Source organism: Serinus canaria, chromosome 2 (assembly GCF_022539315.1).
Source record: "Serinus canaria isolate serCan28SL12 chromosome 2, serCan2020, whole genome shotgun sequence".
Taxonomy (NCBI): domain Eukaryota; kingdom Metazoa; phylum Chordata; class Aves; order Passeriformes; family Fringillidae; genus Serinus; species Serinus canaria.
In genome coordinates, this window is record NC_066315.1 from 120,582,216 (window position 1) to 120,610,026 (window position 27,811).

At 39.3% G+C, this 27,811-nt stretch overlaps 2 protein-coding genes across 2 annotated transcripts in view; one reads left to right on the forward strand and one right to left on the reverse strand.

Moving 5' to 3' along the window:
• The window catches only part of RPL7 (ribosomal protein L7), an 886,137-nt gene that overhangs the window by 676,359 nt on the left and 181,967 nt on the right, over positions 1 to 27,811 (reverse strand). The window lies entirely within an intron of this gene.
• On the forward strand, positions 565 to 27,498 carry PI15 (peptidase inhibitor 15). Its single transcript, XM_009086167.4, has 6 exons — positions 565 to 764; positions 1,307 to 1,648; positions 16,990 to 17,108; positions 17,325 to 17,457; positions 17,626 to 17,741; positions 21,505 to 27,498. Exons 2-6 carry the CDS (start codon positions 1,376 to 1,378, stop codon positions 21,638 to 21,640), a joined length of 777 nt encoding a protein of 258 aa, XP_009084415.1. The 5' UTR covers positions 565 to 764; positions 1,307 to 1,375; the 3' UTR covers positions 21,641 to 27,498.

Consider the following 27,811-nt stretch of genomic DNA (forward strand, 5'->3'; position numbering starts at 1 on the left):
GGTAACAGCTCTGGGACAACCACGGCCGCCCGGAGCTCTGCCCGCGCCCCGGAGGGCAGAGGGCGAGGGAGGAGAAGGGGGCGAGCGGAGGGGGCCCGGCCCTCGGGCAGCAGCCGTGCCGGCCATGGATGGAGCGGGGCCGCTCGTCGCTGCCCGGCGGGGCCCGGGACACTGCGCTGCCGGGCCGGGCCGGGCCGGGGACACGCCGGTGCACGGGGTCCGCTTCCCGGGACTGGGACCACAAACTCAGGTTTGCAAACTCTGCGCTCCATGCCGCGCCGTGGGGGCTCGTGGAGCTGCGAGAAACAGCGCTTCCCGAGCCAGCACGATGCTTGGGAAATGAGGGAAAAAAACAGCCACGGAGGGGAAAAAAAAAAAAAAAAAAAGGTAGGAAATGCCGAGTAGAGAGTCTTGCACGCTGCCTCTTAGTGCTGCATCAGGCGGGGGTGTGACCGAGTCCCCTCAGCACCCACCCTCCGGGGTGCCACCCAATGGCTGCCGTGTGCTCGCACAGCCCCTCCCGCCCGCCCCGGCTGAGCGGGACCCGCCGCGACACTGCCCGCACTGGCTCGCACGGGCTGTAACATATAAAGGCTGTCAGCAGCTCCTCTGGCCAGAAGCTGCACAACCAGCACGGTTTTGTTCTTTGGGGGGTTGTAATAAGAGACACTTCTTCACAAAGGTTCATATCATCACATAGGAGAGTGCTATATATACTGGGAGAACAATAGACTCTGTTCTTTTTTTCTTGGTATTATCCAGAGGTAAGCCATTCAGTTCCATAAGTTTGCTTTGCATGCAGTTTTATCAATGCTCCTCACACTTGGTGAACTTAAGATTTGAATGCTGTTTCTGAGATGTCCTGCTTTCATGTTGAATATGTTTTCTTTTGCCTACTAGTTTATCTCTGCCACATTGTGTCAATACACTCCATGCCCATGGGGTGGGCATAGCCTAGGATGTATTTTTAATTTTCAGTGGAAAACATGATGTGAGGTTTCTTGCAGTCTCCCTCTTTAAGATTAGTGTGGTTTATGGACTGATTGGCTGTGATAGCACTGTCACTATTTCAGGAATACTACCAGCTCTGACCATGCACTTCATAATGATACTTCATCTGGTATGTTGTAGTAAGCCCATCATCACTTAATGCAGTTATTGAAAATTGCTCAGCAACACGTGTTCTGCCTGGTTTGTTTCTATGATTGAGCTGACAGAATGATTTTTCTGGTCACAGCCTGCTTGTTCACTTTGTCTTGCTACACAGATGTACAGAATCACATCTTTGGTATCTTCTCTTCTACAGATTTGCTTTCTGCTGCCCTGACTTAAAGCAGAGTACCTCTGTGGCCTGTCTGTCTCCTTTGGCCCCAAAATGACAGTAATTGCTGCAATCAGTTGTTCTCTCTTATTTTCCATTCTCTGTGAAACAAGTGCATTAGTTTTACCCAACTCCACTGACCTATTCCTGTCAGACAATAATTTCACTGACATCAAGACGGCTTTGGCAGCTCATCTGGACTCTGCAAAAATTCCCAAAGCCAGGAGGAAGCGCTACATTTCACAGAATGACATGATTGCCATTCTTGATTATCATAATCAAGTCAGAGGCAAAGTCTTCCCACCTGCTTCCAACATGGAATATATGGTAAGTGAACTGTTTATTTCAGAGTAAAACAAACTGTTAATCAGTGATCTGTTTTTCTTAAACAGATTGTAATGGTTTAGTTAACTAAATAATTTTTTAAAATCTATTATTGCTTACTAAAATGTTCTGTCCTTACATTTTTCAAGCTGCATTAACTTCAGCAAGCAAAAGCTGAATACTGAACTCTGAACCTCTTACTTGCCCTGTTCAATTTTCATTTCCATGTGCAGTCCCAATGAAATAAGTGAAGTGGTGAGTTAACTGTGTGTTGGCCTAAGGATTACTATGTGATCACAGGCAAACCAAAGTGTTTGAAGTGCTGATCATTAGCCCCATAGTTTTTGTGGAGTACACTGAAAGTCATTGCCCTGATCTGAGCAAAAAGACACCCAATGAACCTTTCTAATTTATTTCACACATATTATGTATGGAAGCAATATGGTAAGACTGTTTGCAAAGTATTTAGTCTGATGCACTGTTTGACTCCTGTTCATGTGTTTTTCTTAGTGCATGTTGTTTGTGTTCACCTAATACCTTTATCTTTCCATCAAATGCAATGCTGCTTTTTAATGTTTCTCTAGTATGTAGGATTTCAATGTGCTCAAAAAAAGTATGTATCCTATAAGCATTTTCCAAAAGTATTGGAAAATACTTATGGGATATATCTGTTCCTGCAGGTATGGTGGAAATTACACATTCACTGTGATCTCACACTGCTTTAGCACTACTGGGTGAAGCAGTGTTTGCTACTTTGTGTTCCTCTTTGCATACATGCATAATGTGGGTGCAAAAATCTAATATTAAGCATAGTTCTCCAGCAATTTTTTTTTAAACTGTAATTAAGGTATTTACACTGTTTTGAAAGTACAGACCAGTTGTGTCAGCACCATAATAAATGCTTAAAGACACAGTTTCTCATATGACAGCAGACAGTTAATAGATTTGAGAAACAGGACACCATCAGCCTGACATAAAAAAGGGATATCAGTAAAACCAGCTCCTCCTTTGTAGCAGCTAATGACTAACAATTTGGACATGTTTCTATCGCAGATGTTACCTAAATCTGGATTTCATCATGTAATCTGTTCAGCATATCCAGCAGCAGCTCAGAATGCTGAGTGCTCTCAGAATATTGCAGGATGAAGACCATAGGCTGAGTTTGAAGTCTGGTTAAGTGGAAAGGTCAGAGACAGAAAGCCAGAGTGGTCATAAGTCAAGCTCAATCATCATTTTCATTGCTGTGCTCTCCACTGATGTTTCCTTTGATTCTGTATAAATAAACTTTGTTGTAATGTCTGAGGGAATGGCAGCCTACCATACCCTTCCTTGGCTTGTGTGTGTTAGAAATGTGCTCCTGCAGTTTGCAGAAGTGAAGTCAGAACCCTGTTCAATTCCCAAGGGTTTTGAAAGTGCCATGTTCTTAGCCTGTTAAGTAAAGAACCCTTGGAAATAGAAAGCAAGCTTCCTGGATTTTATTGAACTCATATACATAAAATGCCAAGATTTTATCTATGTTGGTGGGTATTCTGCTGCAGCTTTGCTGCTACATAGATACAGAATCAGGATTGAAGTCATGCTCTTTACATTTGTTCTTTTCCTGTTCTTTTCCTTGCCTTTCTTACTATTGCTTTTGCCAGTAGCAACCAAACATAGGATGTACCTCTGTTCCTGGCAGCATCAGCCCCAACAGTAGTCATGAGTGCAAGGACTAAAGGCTTTCTTTTACATTTGGTTTTCCAGTCTGAATGTACTCTGTGTCTTCATGCTGCAGAATTCCGATCAGCACCTCAAGCTATGTAGATAATGAACCAGAGTGCAACCTAAGCTTGAATCCCCAAGTGGCAGTCACCCCTCTGCCACCAATTCTCTTTCAAATTGTCTAAATTATATGTGTGTCCCATGTAACTACAGAGCAAAAAAATGCTCAGTGAGCAACATCACATATGACGTGCTCTGCCATCTGCATTGTGGTCGTGGCACCATCTGTGGAACTTCTTACCTCTCTGACTCCAGAAGGATTTTGGTAGGGAGGCCTGGAAGATGAAATGGTGCTGTAAGCCATACTGGGACTGGAAACACCATTATCAGTAACTGAGTTTGCTTTGTCCGTTCTTTGGTCTCGGAACAATTTCAGTGTGTGGTGCAGCATCTGTTGTGTCTTACAGGGGCATGAGGTTGCTGCTGCTATATAAAAAAAGATCTTATGTTTCTCAAGAACTATTTTCATAAAGAAGACAATGAACACATTGCCATTAACAACAGACAACGTGCATTTGTGCTTGAAAGAACCTTACAGAGTGTGTGTTCCTTTCCTGAATACTATGGAAAAGTTCTGGGGTAGTGAAGAAAATGGCCTATCCCATTTTCTCTAACAATGACTAAAACGGATGTCACATGTTAGAGAGCTGGAATTGCTTACAGATGCAGTAGATTGTGGAAATCTTTTTAAGTGTGTTGAAACAGAGAAAATCTAAGCCGTTTTGAAGCACTAGAAAAATATTTTTTTTCATCTTTTCTGTGTTCACTTTCATAGTAAATTGTGTTTTGTTGTTTTTTCCTAATTCTTTTAGGAGTTGTTCTTCTCATTAATTAATGTATCACATTCTCACTTCTGTGCAGTTCCGCTTGCTTTTATTTCCACCTCCCTGGTGAAAATAAAACCCCTTCAGGGTTTGGTTGCATGGTTTGGTTCTTGTGATTCCAGTTCTCCACACCCAACCTTTTTTGGGGCTTTTCTACTTGACACATTCTGTTCCTCTCCCTGATACAGTCTGCTTCTCTCATGTTCAGTGCAGTTACAGACACTTCACACTCCTTGGGCATTATTCTCTCTGCCCTTACGGTCCAGGAGGTTGATGTGCTGTAGGACTTTGGGTGAGAGGTCTGGAAGAACAGCTGTAAATGCACATGGGTTGGGCAGGGGAAGTTGAGGTAAGCAGTGCTTGAAAGTGTTCTAGTTCTCTTTGGAAGAGGTGGGTCTGAGTGCTGCCCCAGCCTGTTGTTGCATGCAGTCCCCCATGAAAGCTGACAGCTGGGGAGTCAAACATGGTGGGAGGCATTGTATCTGTCCCCAGTGAAAGAAACTGGTGTGTCTTGTGCCAGTTAGACTTTGGTAAGTCTTTCTGTTGGGACACTGGCACCCAATGTGTTAGATTTTAAAGTAATTCTCCTTTTGATTCTGGTTCTGGAGGTCCTGATGCCTTCAGGTGGAGGTTTTTCTACAGGTATAAATCTAGTCAGTGTGTAAGTGAATGAAAAGGAAAGAAAACAAGAACTTCAGGCCTGTGATGCAGAATTAGTGAGTCTTTTTTCAAATTTGGACCTTTTTCTTCCTCATCCTGAGAAAGTCTTTGCTTGTGCTTTATTTAAAAGTTAAGGGCATACCTGCAGAAAGAAAAATGACACCATACTTCTGGCCTGAGAAAGGGTGAAAATCATCTACTTGTCTTTGCATATTTTTTGTGGAGAAAGCAGAAAGGTTCCATAAAATTCATGATTCAGGAAAAGTGAGGTGTAGAGTTGCCAGCAGCTGCCTAGAGTGAAAAGTATGAACATCTGTAGTTCCAGTGGAAGCCTGTGAACTAAGAAATCCCTTTTTCTGAATGCTAATTCTGTGCTATAGAGACCTCTTTGCCTTTCTGGAACATCTCAGCTACTTGGTAGGCCAGTAAATATTTGCAAGATATTGCCAACTGAAATTTGAGTCTCATAAAAAATCTTTTAATGTGCATTGGTACTATCTTTAGGCTTCCAGAACATTGATTCATGAAGTATCTGTTCCTATGAGGATCAGAAGTTATTTTTACCTTTCCTACAGTCATTCCCACTCGAGGCCAGTTTCTTCAAGATCTGTATGGTCTTTGTTGTATCCCACATCACTGTGTTTGTGCAAAAGCTGCTTGAGCAGGTGCTTATGCACTGACATGCTCTTTACAGCTTTGCATGCAGAAGCAGTAATTGATATAAGTGGGACTTGATGAGCACTGAGCACCACCCTCCATGACATTCCCATGCATAATGGGAAAATCTTTTTTATTTAAGAGTTCTCTAAGGTGATCTGAATAACTTGTTGAAGAGCCATAGCAAAGGCCAGTCAGGAGTAGTTTCACTGCTGGCTCTGCAAGGATGAGTCCTGAGCCCAGTATGGATCAACATAGTTCTTAGTGGACTGGCAGTAGCAGGTCTGAAGTATAATACAGGGGGCAGGATTGCATACTCAAAAACATGTTTGTGGAATGCTAGCTGGAGATTTTAAGTGCAAAAAGTGCTTTAGATAAACTCAAGCCTGCTGGTTTACCAAAGATGTTCAGACAGAATTTCAATTCTTTTTTGTTCAGTAGCTGCACTTTTATATTTGGGAAAGTCTGCCCCTTGTTGAATTTTGTCATTTTGACTCACTTTGTAGAACTCAAAGTAGTAAAAGATTTCCAGACTAGCCTGAAATGAGTTAGTTTAGCTACCCAGGAGTTATTTCGTGCTTCTCATGAGCTGATGGCATAGGAACTGGAAGAGAATGGAGAATTTCAGCATATTAATTTCTAGTAAATCCACATAAAAGATCATAATAGACTAAACAAAGGAAACAACCTATTGTTGTAGAAGAAAAGTAGTTGTGTTCAAAAAGAAGCTCCTGTAGTCCTGTGAAGGAGTCCACGTGTGTCATGCTGGAAATAAGTACACTCTGTGTGGCCCAGGAATGACTCTCTTTGCCAAGGTGATGTATTTGGATACTTCCTGTCCCAGAAAATTTGCAGGTAACTTCCAAAGACAGGTCAGAGAAGCAAGGTATAACCCAGTTAGTGCTCACAAATGCAAATAACTTACTTATTATTTCACTTCTAAGTTTGAAAGTCTTGATAAATATCTTTTGCTGTCAAGGTGATCTTAAAAATATTCTGTGAATGTGCAGTAAGTGATGGGTAAGACAAAGTCAGAAAAACCCCAGCAAATGTACTTCAAGTTTTCCAAAGTTCTGCTTAATACCGAAAGCCTTTTGTATGGACATAGAAAGAGAGAGTTAGGTTTTCTCTCCAATTCAGTAGAATTTCTGATAAATAAACTTCTCAACCTGTTTACCTATTGTTGCCTTTTTTTTTTTTTTTTTTTTTTTTTACTGTTTTCATTGTGGTTTCTTACAGACCATTCTGAATCTTAAAGGACATTTTGTTCTTGAGTCATTTGCCCTGGCTTATTTACATGGTCCCACTGAAATCATACATGTCTATGAGTAAGGATTACAGGGCTAGTTCCTTCAAGATTTATGTCTAATGAGTTGGATAGAGTCTCTTAATCCATGTACTTTATCCCTGGCCTGTTGCAGGACTTCCTTCTGCATTACATACATATGGTTTTCATCTTGTCTGCTCTTGAACACATATACTGATGCTGTCTCAGTCACATCTCTTGGCAAATATTTTACCTTAGGAATAGAAATTATTTCCAAATGTCTAACCTTAATATTTCCCTCTAAAGTTCAGATAATTAATCTTTATATGCATTTTTAAAAGCCAATAGAATTTCTGTCCTTTTTGATTTCAAAAAATTATCCTTTACATATTTACTGACAGTTTTTTTGGCATTAAGATGCATATTATCTTTCCTCAATTTGCATGTGCTTGTCATTACAATACCTCTGCATATTGGATCAAATTACAGTTGCATTCCGTTTACAGTTCCTTAGTTAAATTAGTGAACAAGACCCTTAGATGTCAAAGAAGATTAGGCCCATCATTTTGACTGTGCATGTCTAACTGCCATAATGCAATGAAGAATTTATTGTAGAAGTTACTGGCAGCCTACTTTTTCCATTCAGTAGCTCTGTTCCCTTAAATCCTTTATACATAGTGAAGTTTGAAATAAAATAACCAGATGACGAGTCAGGGCTCAAAGTTCTTGATAGGCTTTTCAGCATGCTAGAGCACAAAATAAATGCAAGCGTAGTCCACCTCAGTCTTCAGGCAGATGAGAGCTCAAGATACTTGCAGGTTCTCCACTGTGGGCCTCCTGTCCCAGTCTGCCATGGCTTTTAGCTTGCTCTTTACTGGGAATTCACAAGTGAGGTAAGAACAAATGAGAAAGGGGTGCAGTGGTGGAGTGTGTTCACTGGTTCCAGTTTCTGCCTCCTACCACTCGATTTTCTGTTTAGTCAATTAAGTATGTCCCTTCTGCCTAGTACCATAACCCAGCACCCGGAATGTCTGGAGATCATGGGCAAATGAATTCTGGAATAGTGATCCTCTCAGAAAATTTAAATAACATGGAGGGAGCTGATGTGGTTCACATGGTTACAGCTGATGGTGTCTGTCTGCATCAGAACCTGGAAAGGAAGCAGTTGTTTCACAGCAACACCAACTCAGCCTTTTTCTGCAGTGACAGACATGGCAACTGACAGAGAGAAAGAAGGAGTAAATGGAGCTTACTTTCTGCTGATTTTGGCATAATAAACTTAGCTCTGTTTTGCCTCACAGGTGAGTTTAGCCAGCTACATATTCCCTAGTGCACCACTGTCAATAATGCAGCACTGAACTGCTTGGCTGTCACTGATGTGTAGGGTGTTGCCCATTTTTCCTGCAGTTTCATTGACAGAAAACTAGGAAAGCCTGTTCAGTTTCAGTAACTGGTGTTCATCTAGGGTCAAATCCAAGTGGATGTTACTGATAAGAAGTACAAAAGCCATCTGTTATGTTCAGAGTGAATGACAGAAGACCTATTCAGGAGTTGAATGGAAAAGACCCTTCCTAGAAAGCACTCCTTGAAAAATCTGGAGATCTCCCCCAAAAATGCTGTTGATAAAATTTTGTGGAAAAGAATGACTGTGTTAAACTTGCTTTGGTACTAGAGCTTTGTTCCAATATTTTATGCATATCAATTTTAAAACATCCATCTTGATGGTGTTTTAGAAAAGAATATTTATATTATTTAAATTTAGTATTAGCAGAAAGCCTTCTAGGAGTTTAAACAAGCAAAAAACAAATTTAGTAAAGTCTCAGATAGAAAAGCAGTCTGCCCAGAGGCCTCAGAATTAGACATTCCTTTATTATTAAATGTAGCACCTCTTGAACTTCTTGGCTAAAAACAGAGACAGGGCATTTTTCACAAGAATCTTGATCCAAAGTACACAGTACTTTGTTTCACACATGAATGGAGATGATAGTAACCTTAAACCTCTCAGTGTTTTTGTCCTCTTTCTCTACCTGAAAAGATAAATAGTCTACACAGGTCTGTGAAAATGTGTATCCTAGAGGCAGCAAAAGATGAAAGCCCCAGGATAGCCCCTTGCTTGCTTCAGCTCATGCTCCTCTATGTATTTATGCATCTGCAGGTGCCCTGGGATGGGGTTTCAGGTCTCTTTAAATGAAACTGAGATTTAACTGGTTTTGCACATCTATTTATCTGTCAGTGATATCTGTTAATCTGTATCAAGAAAAAGAATCTTAAATTGAGCTTTCTTTTTCTGAGAATAAAGAACTATTGTTCTTATTCTTTATTCTGCAGAAAGAGGAAGCTTCTATGTGTTTTCTTTTAAGTCATGCTGTCTTATCTTTCTGCTAGAGCTACTTAGAAAATAGTATTTTCTTTGAAAACTTTTAAAGAAATTAAAAACATTTTTCCTTTTGATGGAAAGCTTCAGTGGTTAATAACAAAGAAAAGCAGAATGTATATTTTTTTCTGTATTTAAGAGAAATGAAACACCACAAAACAAATACATCTTCATTCATGTTTTGTGTTTCTAAGAAAATACAATTTGTTCTGATCATATTTAAAATGATAGAGGTCAGACACGTTCCTTTTCAGACTTCTGACCAATTGTCAGGGTGACATGGAGCTCGAGTTTGGTCCTTTTTGTTACCACTTCTAAGATAAGCTGTTGCCAATTAAAACTTGCCTTGCAGTAGGTTAGAAAAGCACCAAATATTTTAAGATATATAGCTGTGATATTTAACTTTTCCAAAAGCTAAACAAATAATAGCATATCAGAGAAGCTTATTGTTATTAAATCTGACAGCATACCAATTTTCTTTATTTCTTATTGACTGAAAGCCTGATGCCAAACATGAAAGGCAGTTCAGACAACCTTTAGAAGAAAAAAAATTGACTACTAACAGTGGTAAAGCTTCAAATGATAGCACTTTGTGTTTGCACCACATGGACACATAGGAATATAAGCTTCTATGTAAAACAGAGACTTGAATTTTCATAAGAAAAGTATTTCTGGCAGTGAGGTTTCTTAGGAATATGTCTGGTGATGCCTGGATTAAGCTGGACCTTCTAATACTGAGCTTTTCAGAAGTGTGACTCAGATGTTTGGAGGTTTGGATATATGAGAGTAAATTTACTATACCACATTGCACAGTTTTACTTTCAGTTGCAGTGGATTGTTGGACAAGCAGCTTGATGTATTAACCCTCTGTTTATTTGCAGAAGAATGACATACAGAGCTCTGATTCCCGTCCAGGTATTTTTCTTCAGAGGGTAGACTGGAAATTTTCTGTGTAAACTTTCTAATTATTACCTAATGCATGTGATAAAGTACCTGCATGTGTGGTAGGCACCAATTACAATATACATACAAAAATTTCTAACAGGTGGCTGTTGAGATTAAAAAAAACCAAAAACATATTCTTAGAGAGAGAGAGAGAGTCCAAAGTCCAAATGATCTCAGAGCCTAAATAAATATATAAAGTTTGCCACATCTCTCTGTAAGTTCCAATGAGCTCATATGTTTTCATCACACAGAATGTATTGAAGGAAGTGGGAGCAAAAAGACGAGGCTCTGTCAGTCATTCTGCTGTAAGAGCATGCAGGCAGAAGGGCTGTGGGGTTGTTTTACTAAGCTTTCTGCCAGATTTGGGGTAGTGGACATGGTGGGAGGTCCTACAGAAAGTTTCTAAACTTGAAAAAGCTACATGTCTGACTATATGAAAGAGAAGGGGAGCAGAGGACTCCTGTGTGCCCTGCGCGCTGCTGTGGGATTTGAGGCAGGCGCCGCACGCGCCAGTGTGAGCGGGGCAAGGCTGAGTGACCTGTGAGGACAGGACCTGTGTGCTGGAGGGGAGCAGCCTGCATCTGCTAATCCACTCTGGGACTTGCACGAGCAGCTGTGGAATGCAGCTGCACAGATGGACTGGACATGTCAGATTTCATCCCTTGGCTTCACAGTGGTTTTATCACAGGAAGAAATTGCTTGAGTCAAGGTTTTCTTCTTTCTCACTTGCTGCTCTTCTGGAAATAAGAGCTTTTGATCTTCAACTAGGCAAACAGAGGCAGGGAGCTACTGGAGAGTAAAATAATATGTTTGAGGTGGAAAGGCTAATTTTTTAACTGATCATTGCTAAAAGAAGGTCGTACTGGCCATCTTTCTGAGATGCCTATGAAATGCTGTAGATCTGTTTGTGTGAAATAACAATCTGAATATCACTAATATGAATCCACAGTAAACATACATAAATGAAAAACAAGATGCCCATACTGGGAAAAAATATGCCACTTTTTATTGCTTCAAAAATATAGCAGGGTTGCCATGCAGCCCCCTTCAAATTGTGTATCCCAGTATTTCATTTGCCATCTCTTCATATAACTGCGCTTGTGTAAAGAAGGGAGTGGTTAAAAATAGTGAACTTGCAGAAGGGAGTGGTTAAAAATAGTGAACTTCACCTGTTTGCTCTGGATTTGTGTTCACATCTCTACCCAGTGTTTGTCACTTCAGCTAATAAGTTGGTGGCAGCCAGCTGAGGGTCTGGCACTATGGGCAGCTGTCCTGGCACTATGGGCAGCAGCCCTGACTCAGGGAATTCTTAGGAAGGTAGTGAGTGACCAAGGTGTGCATGTTTTGCTTAAAGTACTTCTTTTAACATTGGGAAATATGCATAGTATTTTCTTAGCTGTTTTGTCATTTAAAAACAACAAACAGACCAAACACAAACAGTGAGGCACTGAGGGCTGCTGCTGGTTTTTAATAGCCAGAACAATGCTCTGCTGAGGTTCTCTTGTGCTCTTTTGCAAGTTAAGAGGGCTTCCCAGTTACTGGCAATAAAAATGTGCTGGGAAAGATTAAAGGTCATGATGGCAAAAGAAGAATTAAAACACAGGTTTGGATTGCTTGAGTGTTTTACAATGACCCTTAGCACAGTCCTTAGGCTACCAGGTAAAAACATATCTTTATGGACTCCACAATTAGCCAACATCTTCTATCTCACAATTTGTCTGCTGTCAGGGAAGGAGCACTTCTACTTACCAGATTTTTTTCATATTTTCTTTGTGACAATGAGGGCTGTATATTTAAGTGTTTCTATAAACATCCAGTTTACCCACAGATATCCACACAGAATGGGAACATAATGAATACAGTGTATGGCTGTGTATTCTGTTCCCTTTGCATTTAGATAACAAATTATTGCTATCTGTTGCCATTAATAATCATTTCAGAGTACTTACAGAGATGAGGAGAGATCATTGCCATTTGAGTGACTGGGTTTGTCTCCTGAGATATTTGTTGAGCAGAATGTCAAGAAAAAGTTGCTCCATTTAAATGATTGAGGACTACAATTCTGCCTGCCATGAAAATGAGCAGAACCATGTTTCTAAGTTCAATTTGTAGTTAAAAATTGTTACGTGCTCAATTCCTCAAATTAAAACATAGGTATCAGAGTAGGAAGGGAACAGCCAATCATTTTTCAACAAATTTCATGGACAGATAATGGAAATATTGTAGTTGTTTCTTTTCTTTTTTCATCATCAGAATGTTTATTCAGCTTCACCATTGTTTTAAGATGTAAGAACATAGTTGTGACCAGGACCTCCAGTTCCAACCAAGCACGAAAGGACAACTAGATCCTTTTTACATGGAAATTATCTAAGAACAACTGAGAGACAGCTATAGAAGCAGCTATAAAAGAGGAAATGTATGAAGGAACTGTGACCCACAATATTAAAAGGCTTTCCTTGGTAAAGGAAGCCAACTTCTTGGGTTTGAAGAAATTTCATTAAACATGAAAGACATTTTGTTTTACACTCTATTGCTTATTACACATAGTGGGGATTAAATATTTTACTATTTGTTTACAGAGGGAAACAAGCAAAATCCAGGATGAAATTCTGGCTCAATGGCAAAATTCCTGCTGACTTTATTAGTGCTAAGGTTTTACTCCTAACTCTCAGCAAGCACATGCTGTGTGAGTACAGAGAACCACCCAGAGCCGTCTCATGAAGTGGTCTCAGATGTTGAAACTCCCCATGTAGAAACAGTGTCCTGTTCCTTGAGATGTAGTTTGGAAGTGTTGTTTTGCAGGGAGCAGTACAGAGAGCACGGTCAGAGAGCTTTCTAGGAAAATAATCTTTGGCTGAAGAAAGAAAAATAAATTGGCCAAAGGATGTTCATTTCAAGTTGTCAGTGGAAGTGTGGTGACAGGCTTTAACTCTATTGTGGCTCAGTTGAGAAGTGGGAAGGTTTCCATGCTGGACCAAATCAGTGATCTGGAGTTTGGGGGACATCTTTATACTGGATAGAAGGTGACTTTTTCCTCAACTACTTGCAGCCTAGCAAATGAAGATTAACTGTCCCCATGGAGCAGATGATCATATTTTGGCACAAGGAATTTACATGATCATCATTTCAGGATGAGTCACCTTCTTAGATCTTAACCCACTGCGTATGGAAATATTTTTCCTTTTTCTCTTTTACAATTTTGTGTTCATGTCAGGCAGCTTTATCAGATGTGTTTAATAGGAACGCTGCATTGCCCATATTTAAGTTTTCAATTTTGTTTATCACTGTTTCTTTGAAATCCTTTGCTAATTAGCTTGAGCTTTTTAATTTCTCCTTGCACAGAAACTGTCCCTCTCCCTTTCAAGTTACTTCAGTTTCTCTTTCTAGGATATATTTGCATTTCTTGGTATGCCATTATCTGTGTTCACATAATGAAGCCACAAGGCTTTAAAATCCAAATGTCTTTGCTCTGTTCTCTTACATGCCCAGAACAGGGCTCTGAACTCTGATAAAAGTTAGTACAACTGTGGACTCAGGATCAGAGTTTTTTTGAAAGGGTGGACTAATGTCATAGTCTTTTACAATATTATGGGTCATTATGAGATAATATTTTTCACCTTCAGCCTAGATTAATTGTTTGCCTTTTATAGAAGCATAGAATGGTTTGGGTTAGACAGAGTCTTAAAGACCATCCAGTTCCAACCCTCCTGCCGTGGGCAGGAACTAGACCAGTTTGCTCACAGCTCCATCCAGCTTTGAACACTTCCAGGGATGGGGCATCCACATCTTCTCTGGGCAGCCTGTTTCATTGCCTCACCAGCCTCACACCAAAGAATTTCTTCCTAATATCCAATCTAAACCTAGCCTTCTTCAGCTTTAAGCCAATTCTCTCTTGTCCTATCACTTGATCCCAGTGCAAAAAGTCTCTTTCCAGATATTTTGTAGGTACACTTCAGGTGCTGAAAGACTCTATAAGGTCTCCCTTCTGTCTTCTCTTCTTCTGGTGATCATCTAGAGCATTCCTAGAAGGACTGAGACTGCCTTTTCATCTGAAAAAAAGAAATAAATAAGGAAGGGGAGGAAATCAAAACTGATTTACAATAGTTTTCAATAGTGTTTCCCCTACTGCTATGTAAATCAAACTGATTTACGTAGCAGTAGGGGACTCTGTAGAGGCTTTTCACCAGCCTGCTAATGAAGGAATGCAGGAAATGTAAAGATTCTGCAAATGCACCCTTTCCCTTTATCCCTTAGTCAGTAGTTATTTTCCTTCTTCCTCTTTGTTTCTATTTTTTTTTATGTTTGCCAAAAATTTGACCTGTCCAGAGAGGGATCAAGAGTAAATAGATAATGGAAAGCGGAGTGTACTATACATGACAAACTCACATTTAACTGAGTTAGAAACAACACCTGAGTTAGAAGCAACACCTCAAAACTTTACCAATCCAGTGCTGCAGATGATTCCTGATAACCAGAAATGAAGCTGAGGAGATGCACAAGTGAAGTAGAAATGCCCTTGTTGTCCAAGGCAGGGACTGTGCCTTGCTGAGAGAGTGTTAATAGTGAAAACCTAGTCCATTCTTCAAATATTTTTCAAACACTTAACATGCTATTTTGTGAGGCAAAGCAGCACACAAAAATGTGCTGGGTGGAAGTCAGGATGTTGGCGCTCTTTGTGCGAATACAGTGCACGTTTAGATTACTGTGGGAGTGCAGACAGGGCACTTGGGAGCAAGCACGCAAACCTCATGCTCAGCCTCCTGGCAGGAGCACTCGTGTCAGAAGTGTGATTAATCCCAGCAAAGGAGGGTGTTTATGGGGTGTCACAGTCCTGGCAGAGCAGCCCCTTATGGATGCACACCAGGCAGCTGTGTTTGGACCCACGCGCTGGATCCGTGAGCTCCTCTGCTCCCCTGGGTCTGGGCAAGCTCCAAACACTGGCTGTGGCCCCAGCCTCTCAGGCACACTCCCCAGGCACTCTTTTATGTTTGTTCCTACTCTTTAAGCCCTCTTTTTGGGACCACTGCTGTACCACAGGGATTATAAAGGGGTACCGGCCACATGCAGCTAGTAAACCTAATGGCAGAGATACAAAGCAGAAGAAATGTCTATGCACAGTTTTCTTTGCCTTGGGCCCTAGAGCATATCCTGGGTTTTGGATTTTTTATCTCCAACTCCTCCAAAAAACTCCCATAATTTTTCAGGGCTGAAGTCTAACTGTTCCTTTGCTTGAAGAGTATTCCTTTGTAGCATGCTTCTTCTTAAGACTTCTGTCTTTTGTCCTTGTACTAGCAATTTTCTTTGACTTTGTCCTGGAAAATTTTCTGAACAGGTGTAAAATAAACCGTCTCTTCTTTAAGTGCCACCCATTTTACCATCCCTAAGGTGGTTCCACTTGAATGAACAATGATTTGTGTTAAGGAGTTTTACTGGTCTCTGTTGGGTTTCTTCATCTTTAATCGAGGAGGTACCTTATCCACTCCATATTTGCAAATGCTTGGGTCAATGGTCTAGCAGTGTTTTAACATTTACTAAATGTCGTCCTTCTCACTAAGAGAAATTTCACAAAGTACTAGAGTCAGGGCATGAATTATTGTCCTAATCAATGACCTGTCTTTTCAGTCTTCAGGTGTGTGAAATTAAAACTGAATTCAGTGTTAGAAATTATTATTAGGTCATAGTACAGAAAATATTTGTGATGTGGGCCACTTTATCCTTTGATTAGCTAATTTCTGACTTTGCCTCTTATTTCATGCCTCAGAGAGCATATTCTTTATTTCATAACCACTCAAGATATATTGAGTTTGTGTTTGTGTTTAAAAAGCACTGATGGTCTACATAAACAATTTTACCACATTCTGGTCTGCCTTTCTACTTGCAATTCACTACAACTCGTCTGCACCTAAACACTCCAAGGAGGGTATTCCAAATATACATGAAATTCCAGAATCTACAGCCTACTTGGGTATCCTTTAAACACTAAGATATACTAGGATTTGTGTGCACTTATAATGTAACAGTGAGATATTTTTATCAGGAGTTCCAGTGGTGCTGTAGGTTCTGTTGCCAATATCTCCGTTATTTCTGAGACAAACCTGTTTTGCTGTGGAGAACACAGCAGAGTTACAAATCAACCATGTAATTGAGCAGGCAAAGCATATAAAGGAGACAGTGTTTAAGTTCACTTGTCATGTTCCAAACACTGGAGAACTTAAGAGTCGAATTGTCTGTTCTTACAGAGCTGTTATCTTCTTTATATCAGGCAGTGAGCAATGCCAGTTCCTGTGCAGAATAAAGTAGTGAAATCCATACTGTACCTGGAAACGATCCATAGTCTTTGCCTTTGTGGAATCCCTTTCTTGACCTTGTGACCTCAAATATGAAGAGCTGCCACACACATTGGCTCTGGCTGTAGATAATCCCCAGGTCCTGTTTCAAATGTGTTGGGATTTTGTGGGGTATGTAATACCTATGCTGAATTGTTCTTCCCTGTGTTCCCCTCCTTCACTTTCTATTTGAGTCCCAGCCAACATTTCACTCCTCTCCACACATGGATCTCATCAACACAGAAAGGAAAATGGTAGGAGAACGCCTGTTTGGTGAAGGGCTTTTTCAGAAAAAAAGGGAGAGATCAGAATACTTGGCTTCCTCTAGTGATATGGGCAGGAATTCTGTCCAGCAGTAGGGCAAATCCCGCTGGATTCTGTACATGCAGCTCCATTATTCTCTTAGTTCCAGATCTGATGTATCATGATAGTATATTTGTGAGTTAAGGTACTTCCTTTTTTTTTCTAGCACTATGATCATTATATGCTTTTTTTTCTGTTCTGCTGCTAAGGATACTTTATTTTGTCAGGTTTGGGATGAAACTCTTGCCAAATCTGCTGAGGCTTGGGCTGCTACATGCATTTGGGACCATGGTCCTTCTTATCTTTTGAGGTTTTTGGGCCAGAACCTGTCTGTAAGAACTGGAAGGTAAGAGGATACCCTACAAAGCAATTATTTTGTCAGCTTTTGAACAGTCCAGATCTTGGATGCACACAAGTGTCATCCAGTATTCTGTGTCTATATATATAGAATATCTCTATATCTGTAGTATTCTTGAGGCTCAAGAATAATATTGCTTAATATTGTGACCCTGGATGTGAAGAGAAATCTAAAATGACATTTTTTTCTGTCTTTTCTTTCCAGGTATCGATCTATTCTCCAGCTGGTAAAGCCATGGTATGATGAGGTGAAGGATTATGCTTTCCCTTATCCTCAGGACTGCAATCCTAGGTGCCCGATGAGATGTTATGGACCCATGTGCACCCATTACACACAGGTTATATAAATTTCCTCTATTCAAAATCTCGTGTCCAAAGCTAAACTTTCCTATGACGTGTTTATACCCCTGTCTCTCAAATAAATGTATGTGTATATCTATAAATATATGTATATGTATATTATTCCTTTTCAATTTGGACTTCACCAATAATAAATATTTATTCAGATGGTTTGGGCCACTTCCAATCGTATAGGCTGCGCAATCCACACGTGCCACAATATGAACGTCTGGGGATCTGTTTGGCGGCGAGCTGTTTACTTGGTATGCAACTACGCCCCAAAGTGAGTTGCTCTCTTTTATTTTTGCTTATTTTTATACTTTGTGCATGTTTTGGTCCTCTCATAGAGCTGCTTACTCCTTTTTAGGCAGCATGACCTCTCTTTGTGCTTTTTCTGTGGGCTGCTCCTTTGTTCAAGCTTTCCATCTGAACACATGGAAATGAATGGGTCCAGTGTGCAAGGAGGAAAAGGAATCAACTTGATGTGTGTGGAACAAAATAAAAAAATGGTTTTCTGTTATTGCTGTTATTGTTATTATTATTATTATTTATTATTATTATTATTTTCTCCCTTTGTGCTGACTTCACTTTACTTTGAATTCCTTGTTTCTTCACTCTTTTATAGATAGGCATGGTGGGCCAGACTTCCTCAGGTAAGCAATCCTACTGTAGGTCAGGCTCTTGATTTACTGACAGGTGGGCCTGTGCAAACCTTATGAAATTCAGTAAGGCCAAACACACCTAGACTGGATTAATCCAAGTATAGGTACAGTCTGGGTAGAGAACAGATTGGTAACAGCTCTGAGGAGAAGGATTTATGGGTGTTTGTAGATAAAAAGCTCAAAATGACTTATCAGGGCATGCTTGCAGCCCAGAAAGCCAACCATCACCTGGGCTGCATCAAGAGAGATGTGCCCAGCAGGTGATTCTTTTCCTTTACTTTGCTCTCTGTCTGGAGAGCTGCATCCAGTTCTGGGGTCCTTAGCACAAGAAAGACGTGGACCTGTTAGAGCAGGTCCAGAGGAGATCCACCAAGTTGATTAGGGCTAGATTACCTCATTTATGAAGGCAGGCTGAGAGAGTTGGGGCTGTTCAACCTGGAAAGGAGAAGGCTCCAGAGACATCTTGTATCAAACTATTGGTACCTAAAGGGGCCTTACAAGAAAGCTAGAGAGGGACTTTTCACAAGGGCATGCAGTGATAGGACAAGAGGGAATGGCCTTAGCTTAAGGTGGGTAGGTTTGGATTAGACATTAGGAAGAAATCCTTTGCTGTGAGGGTGGTGAGGCACTGGAACAGTTTACCCAGAGGGGTTGTGGGCTCCCCATCCCTGCAGGTATTCAAGACCAGACAGGACAGGGTTCTGAGCAGCATGGTCTAGTGAGAGGTTGCCTGCCTGTGGCAATGGGGCTGGAACTAGTTTGTCCTTAAGGCTCCTTCCAACCCAAACCACTTTGTAATTCATTCTTTGATGCATGTTGTTGCCCACAGGATACCTTTGCTTATGACCATGCTACATAATCTGTAGCATTGCTTTCATGTAAAGTCCATCACCCTAAGCTCCATATGTGCAAATCTATCTCATCTTGCCTTCCATATTTGGGTCTGTTAAAATACAGCTCACAGACACCCATAACTTGCAGAGGTCGGTGCTAGGTTGAAATGTAGAAATTAATTTCCTGCCAGCATTTCCTAGACATCATCCCAAGCTTGCCTTTGGGTCTAGAATGAATCAGTAAAGTGTGGCTCTGGAAGAGCTTCAATCTTCAGTCTGGTTTGCTCCACTGTTGCAAAAGCTGCGCAGACAGTGCAAGTGGCTGCTTGCTCTGACTGTATTGGACAAAGAAACAGTTCTGTATAGGAACCTGAGTGTCATTAACTGAGCGTGTTTTCCATAAACTCTTGGTGGCACAGGTCCACTTGTGGTAAAGAATATGCAAGAATATGTCATTACTCTAGCTGTTACATGAGTAAAAGGAATTTTTAAAGGATTTGCAAATGAAAAAAAAGATAGGATTTTGCAAGAAGATTTACTTGCGGGGAAAAACCAGCTTTGGAAATCAAGGAGATTTCTCTGTCCTTTTGTCTTTAATATTTACTGGAAAAGGATGGCAAGAAGTGAATGTGAGGGAGCAAAGATTAGGCAGCAAAGAATCTATCTGACTTATAGCTCCACAACATGGACCAGATGAAATCAAGGATTCTAAGACAATTTTTTTCTGTATCCTAATTTGAAAAAAAACTTAAAATTATAAACTTTCTGGAATACTTATCTCATTTTCATATATATGAATAAAATGGATTTATACATTAGGCATTTTTGGAAAGTAATTTATTGTTTGTGTATCAGCTAGCAATGAATAATGACATTTTATATTTTTTTAATCTAAAAGTCCCACAGCTTCTCGAACAGCTAACCAAAGCTTGAAGTTGCAAGCTCTTTCTCTGTGTGAGATATTGAGCAGACCTTCAGTCACAGGAAGTGGAATCACGGTTTTCACATCTGCTTCTTGCAGGGTCACAAAAATTATATTGAGTGGTTTTCCCTGGATGAAGTTTGTATTTCTAGATTTAATTGAGTTAAGACATTGAGCTTAGGGTCCTTGGGCACACACGCAGAAATCTCTTAGCCACTCAGTAAAGTCTGTGTCCTTCTGAGTAACCAGCACATCAGAAACTCCTCTAAAGAGGAAGGGAGTGAATATTGCAGCCCCAATCTGAGTTATTAAGATTGGAATTTGGCAAAGATGCAGGATTTAGAACTCCAGTAATTTTCACTGGTGCCATGCTTTAACATGGAAAAATATTTATGCTTCTGAAATGAGTGAAAGCCCCCTAAAGTTAAGGAGGATGACTGCCGTTTAGAAAGGCCCCAGATTATCTATCTAGTGGTCTCACACAAATCTGGCATGTGTTGCATAGAGAATGAGCAGAAAGCAGTTTTCAGCAAACTCTGAATTTCCATATCTGTTATCAGACTAAATATATTTCCTGAGCACTTAGTCTGCCGTACTCATTTGGAAGAGAACTAGGAATGAGCAAATTATTTGAGATTCCTACTTTCTTCCAAGGCACAACCCAGACCAGGGCTTTTGATCCAGTGTTACTGGCTGGGAGGTGGGGAATGACAAAATGTTTCATAAATAATTGCATTACTCACTCCTATTCCACGTCACATGCAAACTAAAGGAAAGTTCTCTGCTCTGTGAGACATAACATTTAAATAAAAATCTAATTTTAACTTTCTGCCTACATCATGGGTGTTACATGATTCTCTAAGAGTCTGTGGTTTATATAAACCCCTTTAAGTTTGGATGTATTTTTCAGATGTTCCTAGATGTTTCAGAGTTACCTCTTTTCATATGATCACTCTCCAGACATTTTACCCCTTTATCCTAAGATCTATTGCACACCTCTATTCACCAAACACTCTACTTCTCCTCCCATTTGCACTTGTGAGACCTCTGGATATGTCCCAATTCAATTCCTTTTAATACTTTTTTCATCTTCCTTCTTCTCTAATACAAATTCAGCCTCAGAGCTTCACAATGTGGATCTAGGCTGGTGCAACCTAAGAGTAAGGTTTCACTCAGTTTGTTTTTCCATCTTCAAAGCACAAGCTTTTAAGATAACTGCCAGAGAAAAATGTGCTCAAGGAAAACCTTGAACCATTGCTTATTTTGCTATATTTCGTAAATATAGATCCCCAGTGAAAAATACTCTGTCATGGGATCAGAGAATCAAAAATCACTTGGTTGTAGCAAAAGCAAGAAGACTGGGACTTCACCACTGAGACTAAAGGATGTGGACTGGGTATTACTGGCCTGGATTCACATGGTCATTTTCCTGCTCTTTCTTGGGAACTGCTAGGTCAATGTTTATCAGTAAACTGCAGCAATAAACTAATGTATTGTTTTCAGTAACAGAGCATTTATGGGATATCAGTGGAGACATTAACTTTAATCACTCAAAACAAGTATGGTTGCTGATTTTTTTTTCTTCCACTCTGAAATTATTAAGCATTCTTTTTAATTTTTTATTTTCAGGGGGAATTGGATTGGAGAAGCACCATATAAAGTTGGAGTTCCATGTTCAGCTTGTCCTCCAAGCTATGGAGGTTCTTGTATCGACAATCTTTGTTTCCCAGGAGTAACATCAAACTACTTATACTGGTTTAAATAAGTAAAGGTTAACATTATTTTAAAGACAACCCACAGATGAGTAACAAGAACCTTGTGTATTGAATTTTGCACATATTATATATAGAGAGATATTGTAATAATACTATGATATTTTCATTTTGTATGCTTTTGTATAATTAGCTTTCAAAGTACAATATGATTTGGTTTTAACACTTTGGGATTTAAGACTCATATTATCCCTTTCAGATTAACATTTTGTTAAAGGAGAGTAAACTCATTTTAATCTTAGCAAGTGTAGCTTCCTGAAGATTAGATTATATTAAAAGCACATCAGAAGATAGAATATTACTTCCTTTTAAAAATAATAACTCTAGAAAGAGAAGGGTCATTGTTTAATACTGTGCTTTAAAAATGGAGTGTGACATGCAAAGGAACAAATTGTCCTCACACTCCCAATGGTTCCTCCTGTTTGCACCTGTGCTTTCACCTGCAATGTCAGGGGGACACTGAGCAGAGGAAAACGTGCAAGAGAAACTGCAGGACATTACCTACCTCATGCACAGCATCAATTCATTTATGGTGTTTCAAGAGTTCAGCACATGGCTGCTGCTATCACATACCTGTGTGCAGACAGGAATATTAAAGAGAATTGGGAACCACATTGACTAAGATGCAGTGGCTGTTAACTCAAGAGCCTGAAGTCTTATCTAAAAAGAGGGCTACATTGCTGTAAAAATACTGGTGTAACAGCACAGCTTGACTCTACCTTCCTGTGTTTCTGAACACAGTCATAGTTCTGTAATGGTGCTTTGCAGGAGTGTATTCATTCTTTTACAGGAAGAAATATATTGCTATAAAGCAATATACATCCATATGTGGCATCCATAGTGGTTTTTACACTATAGGTTTACCAGTATATATTTTATCCCTCTGAAATTCAGTTGAGAATCAGGAGAGATCAGACCTGAAAACAGGTAGGAAGATTTCTAAATAAAAGACCTTAGGGATCTTTAAAATTCATATAAATTTGTTGCAAAAATTCCAAATTTCTAAAGCAATTGCCAGTGTCCATTAAAAATATATTGCACTGTTTCCCGAAAATATCTGTGGGCATCATTCAAAATCAAATCTCCCAAAAACTTTCTGCCAAAACCTGAATGCCTTATGGGTGCCTAATAGAGACCTTAAAATCAAAATAATACACAGATACTTTTCTTGAAAAACAGATTATTAAATGGAAGAGATCAAATGTCTGCCAGTGTTACTAGGTCATTGAAATAGCCTTGAATTTTGGCTTTATGTTACAGAGTAGCATGTCCTCTACTTTAAATATAAGTGTTTAGTCTGCTTGCACTGCTACATTTAGACCTCTGAAATTTATGAACTTTGAAAAGCAATACTCAGTAGAGCAAGTGGAACAATAGAAGATATTTTCACTAGAGCTACATATGTATGTATCTTTAAGTCACTAATTCAGTCTTTTTAGGATATTTGAGATAGTCTGTCACCAGAATATGAAGTAATGTGCAGGTGATATAAAAAGAAATATGAGAATTTGAATTCTTCAGATTAGTTATTATTTTTCTCCAGCAAGATATCTGGAACAGGCTGTGTAGCAGCCCCTCTCTATCTATCTGTACTCTGATCCCTCAGAGAATGTCAGCAGCTGATCTATGGCTCTTCAGATATTTCTGGTTAGTGACACTTCTGTATCTGACAGGACAAGAGCTAGACAGGCATATTGCCTTTAGATGTGTCCATGTTGTAAAAGAAAAACTCTCTGTAATATTCTACTAACTTTTATCCTAACAGGTACAATATAAACATTTTTCCTTTTGTTTTCAAAGGAGTTTGGACTTGAACAGTACTCAATCAGTCAAATACTTTGGCGGAGTAAAAGCCAGTCCTGTTTTGGGAGTGAAAGACAACCTCTTTGCATGTTCTATGTACACACTGAAGTAAATGAGTGAGACAAAACTACTTGGTGGGTGACTAGCCCCTCAGCCAGCACAGTTTTTTGACAAAGATGCAGGTGAAAAATGCATTTTTGTCCTGCATAGGAAATCTTCTATAGAGGTAAAGACAGAACAGTTAAAGCAGTGCATCTAGCCACTTTCAGTATTTTTATTTTGAAATACAAATGGGAAGCAGAGCATAAGAAAAAGTTCAGGTTAAGCCATGAAGCCTACAACAGTAGGTCTAACAATAAAGGACTATGCACTTTGAAACTTGCAACTCGTATGTTGTCTGGTACACTTTCCAAACAGGACTAGACATTGTAAATTAATTTATAATTCTGTAATTCAGATGAAATTATTATCACGGGTATATATGTTTTGATATCTGTTACTTTTTAAGTTGCTACAAATACCTTGATTTTGTGGAATATTTTGTTTTCTGTGAATATAGAAAGCTTTGCTTTTAACAAACAGGTATGCAGGTTTTTTTCACAACATCCCATAATGGTGCTAGGGATTAACTATTGTAATCACACTGTAATTGACAGCAGCAAAATATTTTCTGGAAATAAGCTATTTCATACGAGCAGCTCCTGATAAAACCAGCCACAAGCACTCAAGCATTAGCTGAATATTTTTCGTTTAACAGAGAGGATTACAGATCATCAGATATTTGATTGCCACATGAAATTTCCACTTTAAAGTGGAAGGCCTTTCTGTATTGCCTATTTGAATTGCCCCAATTTCTATCATCTTTTTGCTCTTGGGCCAGGTAATGACAATGCCAGTAAAGCTCTGTTTTGATTGCCAGTGCCAGTGCTTCCTGACTGACTACCTGACACCAAGTGCTGCTACACAAAAAGCACTGATATATGCAGCAGACTTCAGATGTCTTTGGCAGCTCTGATGCATGCTGATCTTGATGAGTTCAAGGCCATGCTGAGGCAAACCACCTCCACTTGCTATTCCGATGGCCTTGAAGTACTAATTTTTTCTCAGCAGAGGGGTGTGCCTTTAAAGACAGAGAAATTAGCTCAGACTTCTGTTCTAAATATAAAATTGTAAAAGTATGCACAAGTTAAAATAAGGCAAAATTATTTTTTGTCAAAATACTGTGAGAGGCATGAGTAAAAAATGATGTAACAAATTTGATATAATTAATTATTGAGTGCAGCTGTTTATAATAATATCTGCTTGTGACTTTTTGCCTCATTTAAACATCTAAGGTGATGGGTAGCCATTGATACTTTTTGGTGCTAACCTATGTGTTCTGGTGCTGAAGTTACAAATTGTTTTTTGTGGAAATATTGCCATATACACTCCAGTGTTTGTGGGATCTTTTTCAGCTAAACATATAACTTGCCACTAGGTCAGGTTTGCTTTCAGAGATCCTTTTTATGGTTGTTTCAGGCTCTAATAAGAGTTTTATGCGCATCAGAGAGGAAAATGTATTCCAGTTCAAAACCAAAACAAACAGTACCCTCCTCTCCTCACAACAGGCAAGTGCCTGTGAAACAAATTATGGGGAGAATAAGACCTCTGAGAGTCATGACTTCAGATTGATGCTGAGCAAGTTTTAGTGATTCCAGATCATCTCTCTGAAAAATAAACGACATCAGGAAATCTGGTCTTGACCCTGCACGCTTATCCTTGGGATCTGTTTCTTGAGATCAGTTTTTTCCCCTCTGAATTTGAGGTGAGTTTGATCACATCTCAGTGAAAACCAGAGTTTCAATATAACTTTTGCAGGAATGAATAACTGGACTCCATGAGAGCTTTGTGAACAGCAAAATTAGACTTCATATGCCATCCCCTATTAATGTTGGGAAATACCATGGGGATTGGAAAGAGGAAACCTCTCAGAGCAAAAGTACTGTGGCTGCCTGGAAAGAAATGCATCTATGTCTATATCCATGCCTGTATCTGTAGGTAGGTGGATAGGTGTATGATAGGTGATAGATATATGTGTTTATACAGCCTCCCTGAGGATCGGGTTTCAAGCATGGATGCCCTCTTGTGGTTGAGAATGCCGCTACTCATTCCATAGGAATCCAAGAGGTTCTAGGATTTTTAGAAAACAAACGCAAATATAAAAGTCCTCAGCCTTGATTTTGGATGCACATGATTTTGTCTGTTTCCTTTGAGAAAAGAGGTGCAATGCACAACTCCTCCTCCGTTTCTTAGTTTTACGTGATTTGTAAGTACAGAACTCAATTACTCAGTTTTAGTAGCTGATGACTACCTAACATACAGAGTTTTATGAGTATGAGGTAAAACAGAGTTATTCAGATGTCAGAAGAATTTTTAGAAGTGTTAAGTCAGATAATAGTTCTTGAAAAACAGGGTGTGGGAAGTCTCATTACTCAGATACTAAACTATGATGATCCCTAGTAAAATTTTAAAGGCCCTCATTACTGTGCAATCTGCCTATTATTGCTAAGTTTTCAGGACAAAGCTCTTGCTTTCCTGTTCTGGAACGAGATGGTCTTGGAATCCAAGCACAAAAAAAAATGTTGTGGTGCTTTTTAAAACTGCAGAATTGAAAATTTTTATGCTCCAGTTCTCAGATTGTACATAATTGGTCTGGTGGTCTCAAAGTGCACAAACCTTCTTGTTTAAATTTGCAAGAAGAATGTTGAAATTCTGTCAATAGAAGCCTGAAATAGCCATAACCTTTTCCAACTGCTCTCTTTCAATAGAAAATGGTTGGAAAAATTAAGAAAAAATAGCAATTACCCATCTGATTAATTCAACAGATGAGCAGCAGCCTATCTCATTGATACAAAAAGTGATGAATGAAATTGTTTACTATTGGTAATTTCAATACTTTCTTTCTGCTTAGCCTTCATTTCCCAACTCACCCTCAGGGTAGAGTTATTTTCTGTTAGAAAATAATTAAAAGGCAATGCATTTTTAAATTCACTCAAGTCAGTGGAACAGATAGAAAGCTTTGATTGTTATCCACATTCTGTTGAGTTCCCCTGAGTGTGGTCTGTGGGAAATGCAGACTGAAATAGTTGAAATTCATTAACTCCTTCTGCCAAAAGACAAAATTCAGAGTAGAAGACGATTTTGGCATGTTACCATTGAGTAATAAGATTGTAAATTCTTTAAAATCCTTTAATAAATTCTTTAGAATTTACATGCACTTTCACACTGAAAGTGCATATAAATTATACTTAGGGTTATTTTGGCCAGCAGGAAAGAGAAGGAATATCTCTCAGGTTATATGTTTAGCTCACAACAGCAATTGTCATTCAAATCACTGGCTGTTCATCATGCTGCTAACTCACTACAGCTTCAATAGACCATCCTGTAAGTCAGGAAGTATCTTAGATGTGATGTTTAAAGTAATACAATTCTTCCTTAAGAGTGAATGGTAATGTCGGAATCAATAGCTCTTAGGAGTTAAACAGCTTTGTTTCATGTAGGGTGCTCTAATATAATTGAAATGGTGCTTAAAGGCAGGGTTCATTTAAAAGCAAACCATCTACAGATGCTTTTTTCCATGTGCAACAAGGATTTATTTTTCTGAGGCTTAAAGATGGTGGGGATTGGAAAATAAGTTTATTTCTATGCTTTTTAATCTGAACCCATGTGAAAAAAAAAATGTTCAGTGTTTGTAGAGTGAAATGCTCTTTCCCTCCCATTATATGTTATCATTTTTCTTGTTCAGGTTTTTTTGATAATTTTGTGGGCAGGGTTGTATCTGTTTTTTTGGAGAAGAAACCTTGTTGTCTAACACATGTTGCAGTGAACTTACCAATGTATCATTTCTTTCATGTTGTCATATGACTCTATCTATATATATTATACCTGAGATTTAAATTTGTATCCCTGTTTCAACTTCTAATGCTATGAAACTGTACATCATTTTGATCTATTTTGTAACATCTATGCATTTAAATAAATAAGTAAAATTATCAATATTTACAACTGACATTCTTTTGAGACATCTTTTGTTGTTTCCTTTTCCCATTTGTACCCTGAAAAAGACAAGTTTTCAGGGAGCCAGTAAAGGACAGATCTAAACTGAATTTTAATTCAGTTTTAATATATTTATATAAGTGCAAGTGCTTCACACCAGTGCTCCAGCATGTACTTGAAATCTGTCTTGATGTATCCACCCATATGGATAGGAGCTTGTCTTTTGGTGTTGAGAGATGGAACTCTTAATCAGAATTACTGTTCAGGGTATTTTTTCTTACGTGCTTCTGGCCAAGAAGAAAAATCTGAACTGTGACCAAAGGAGA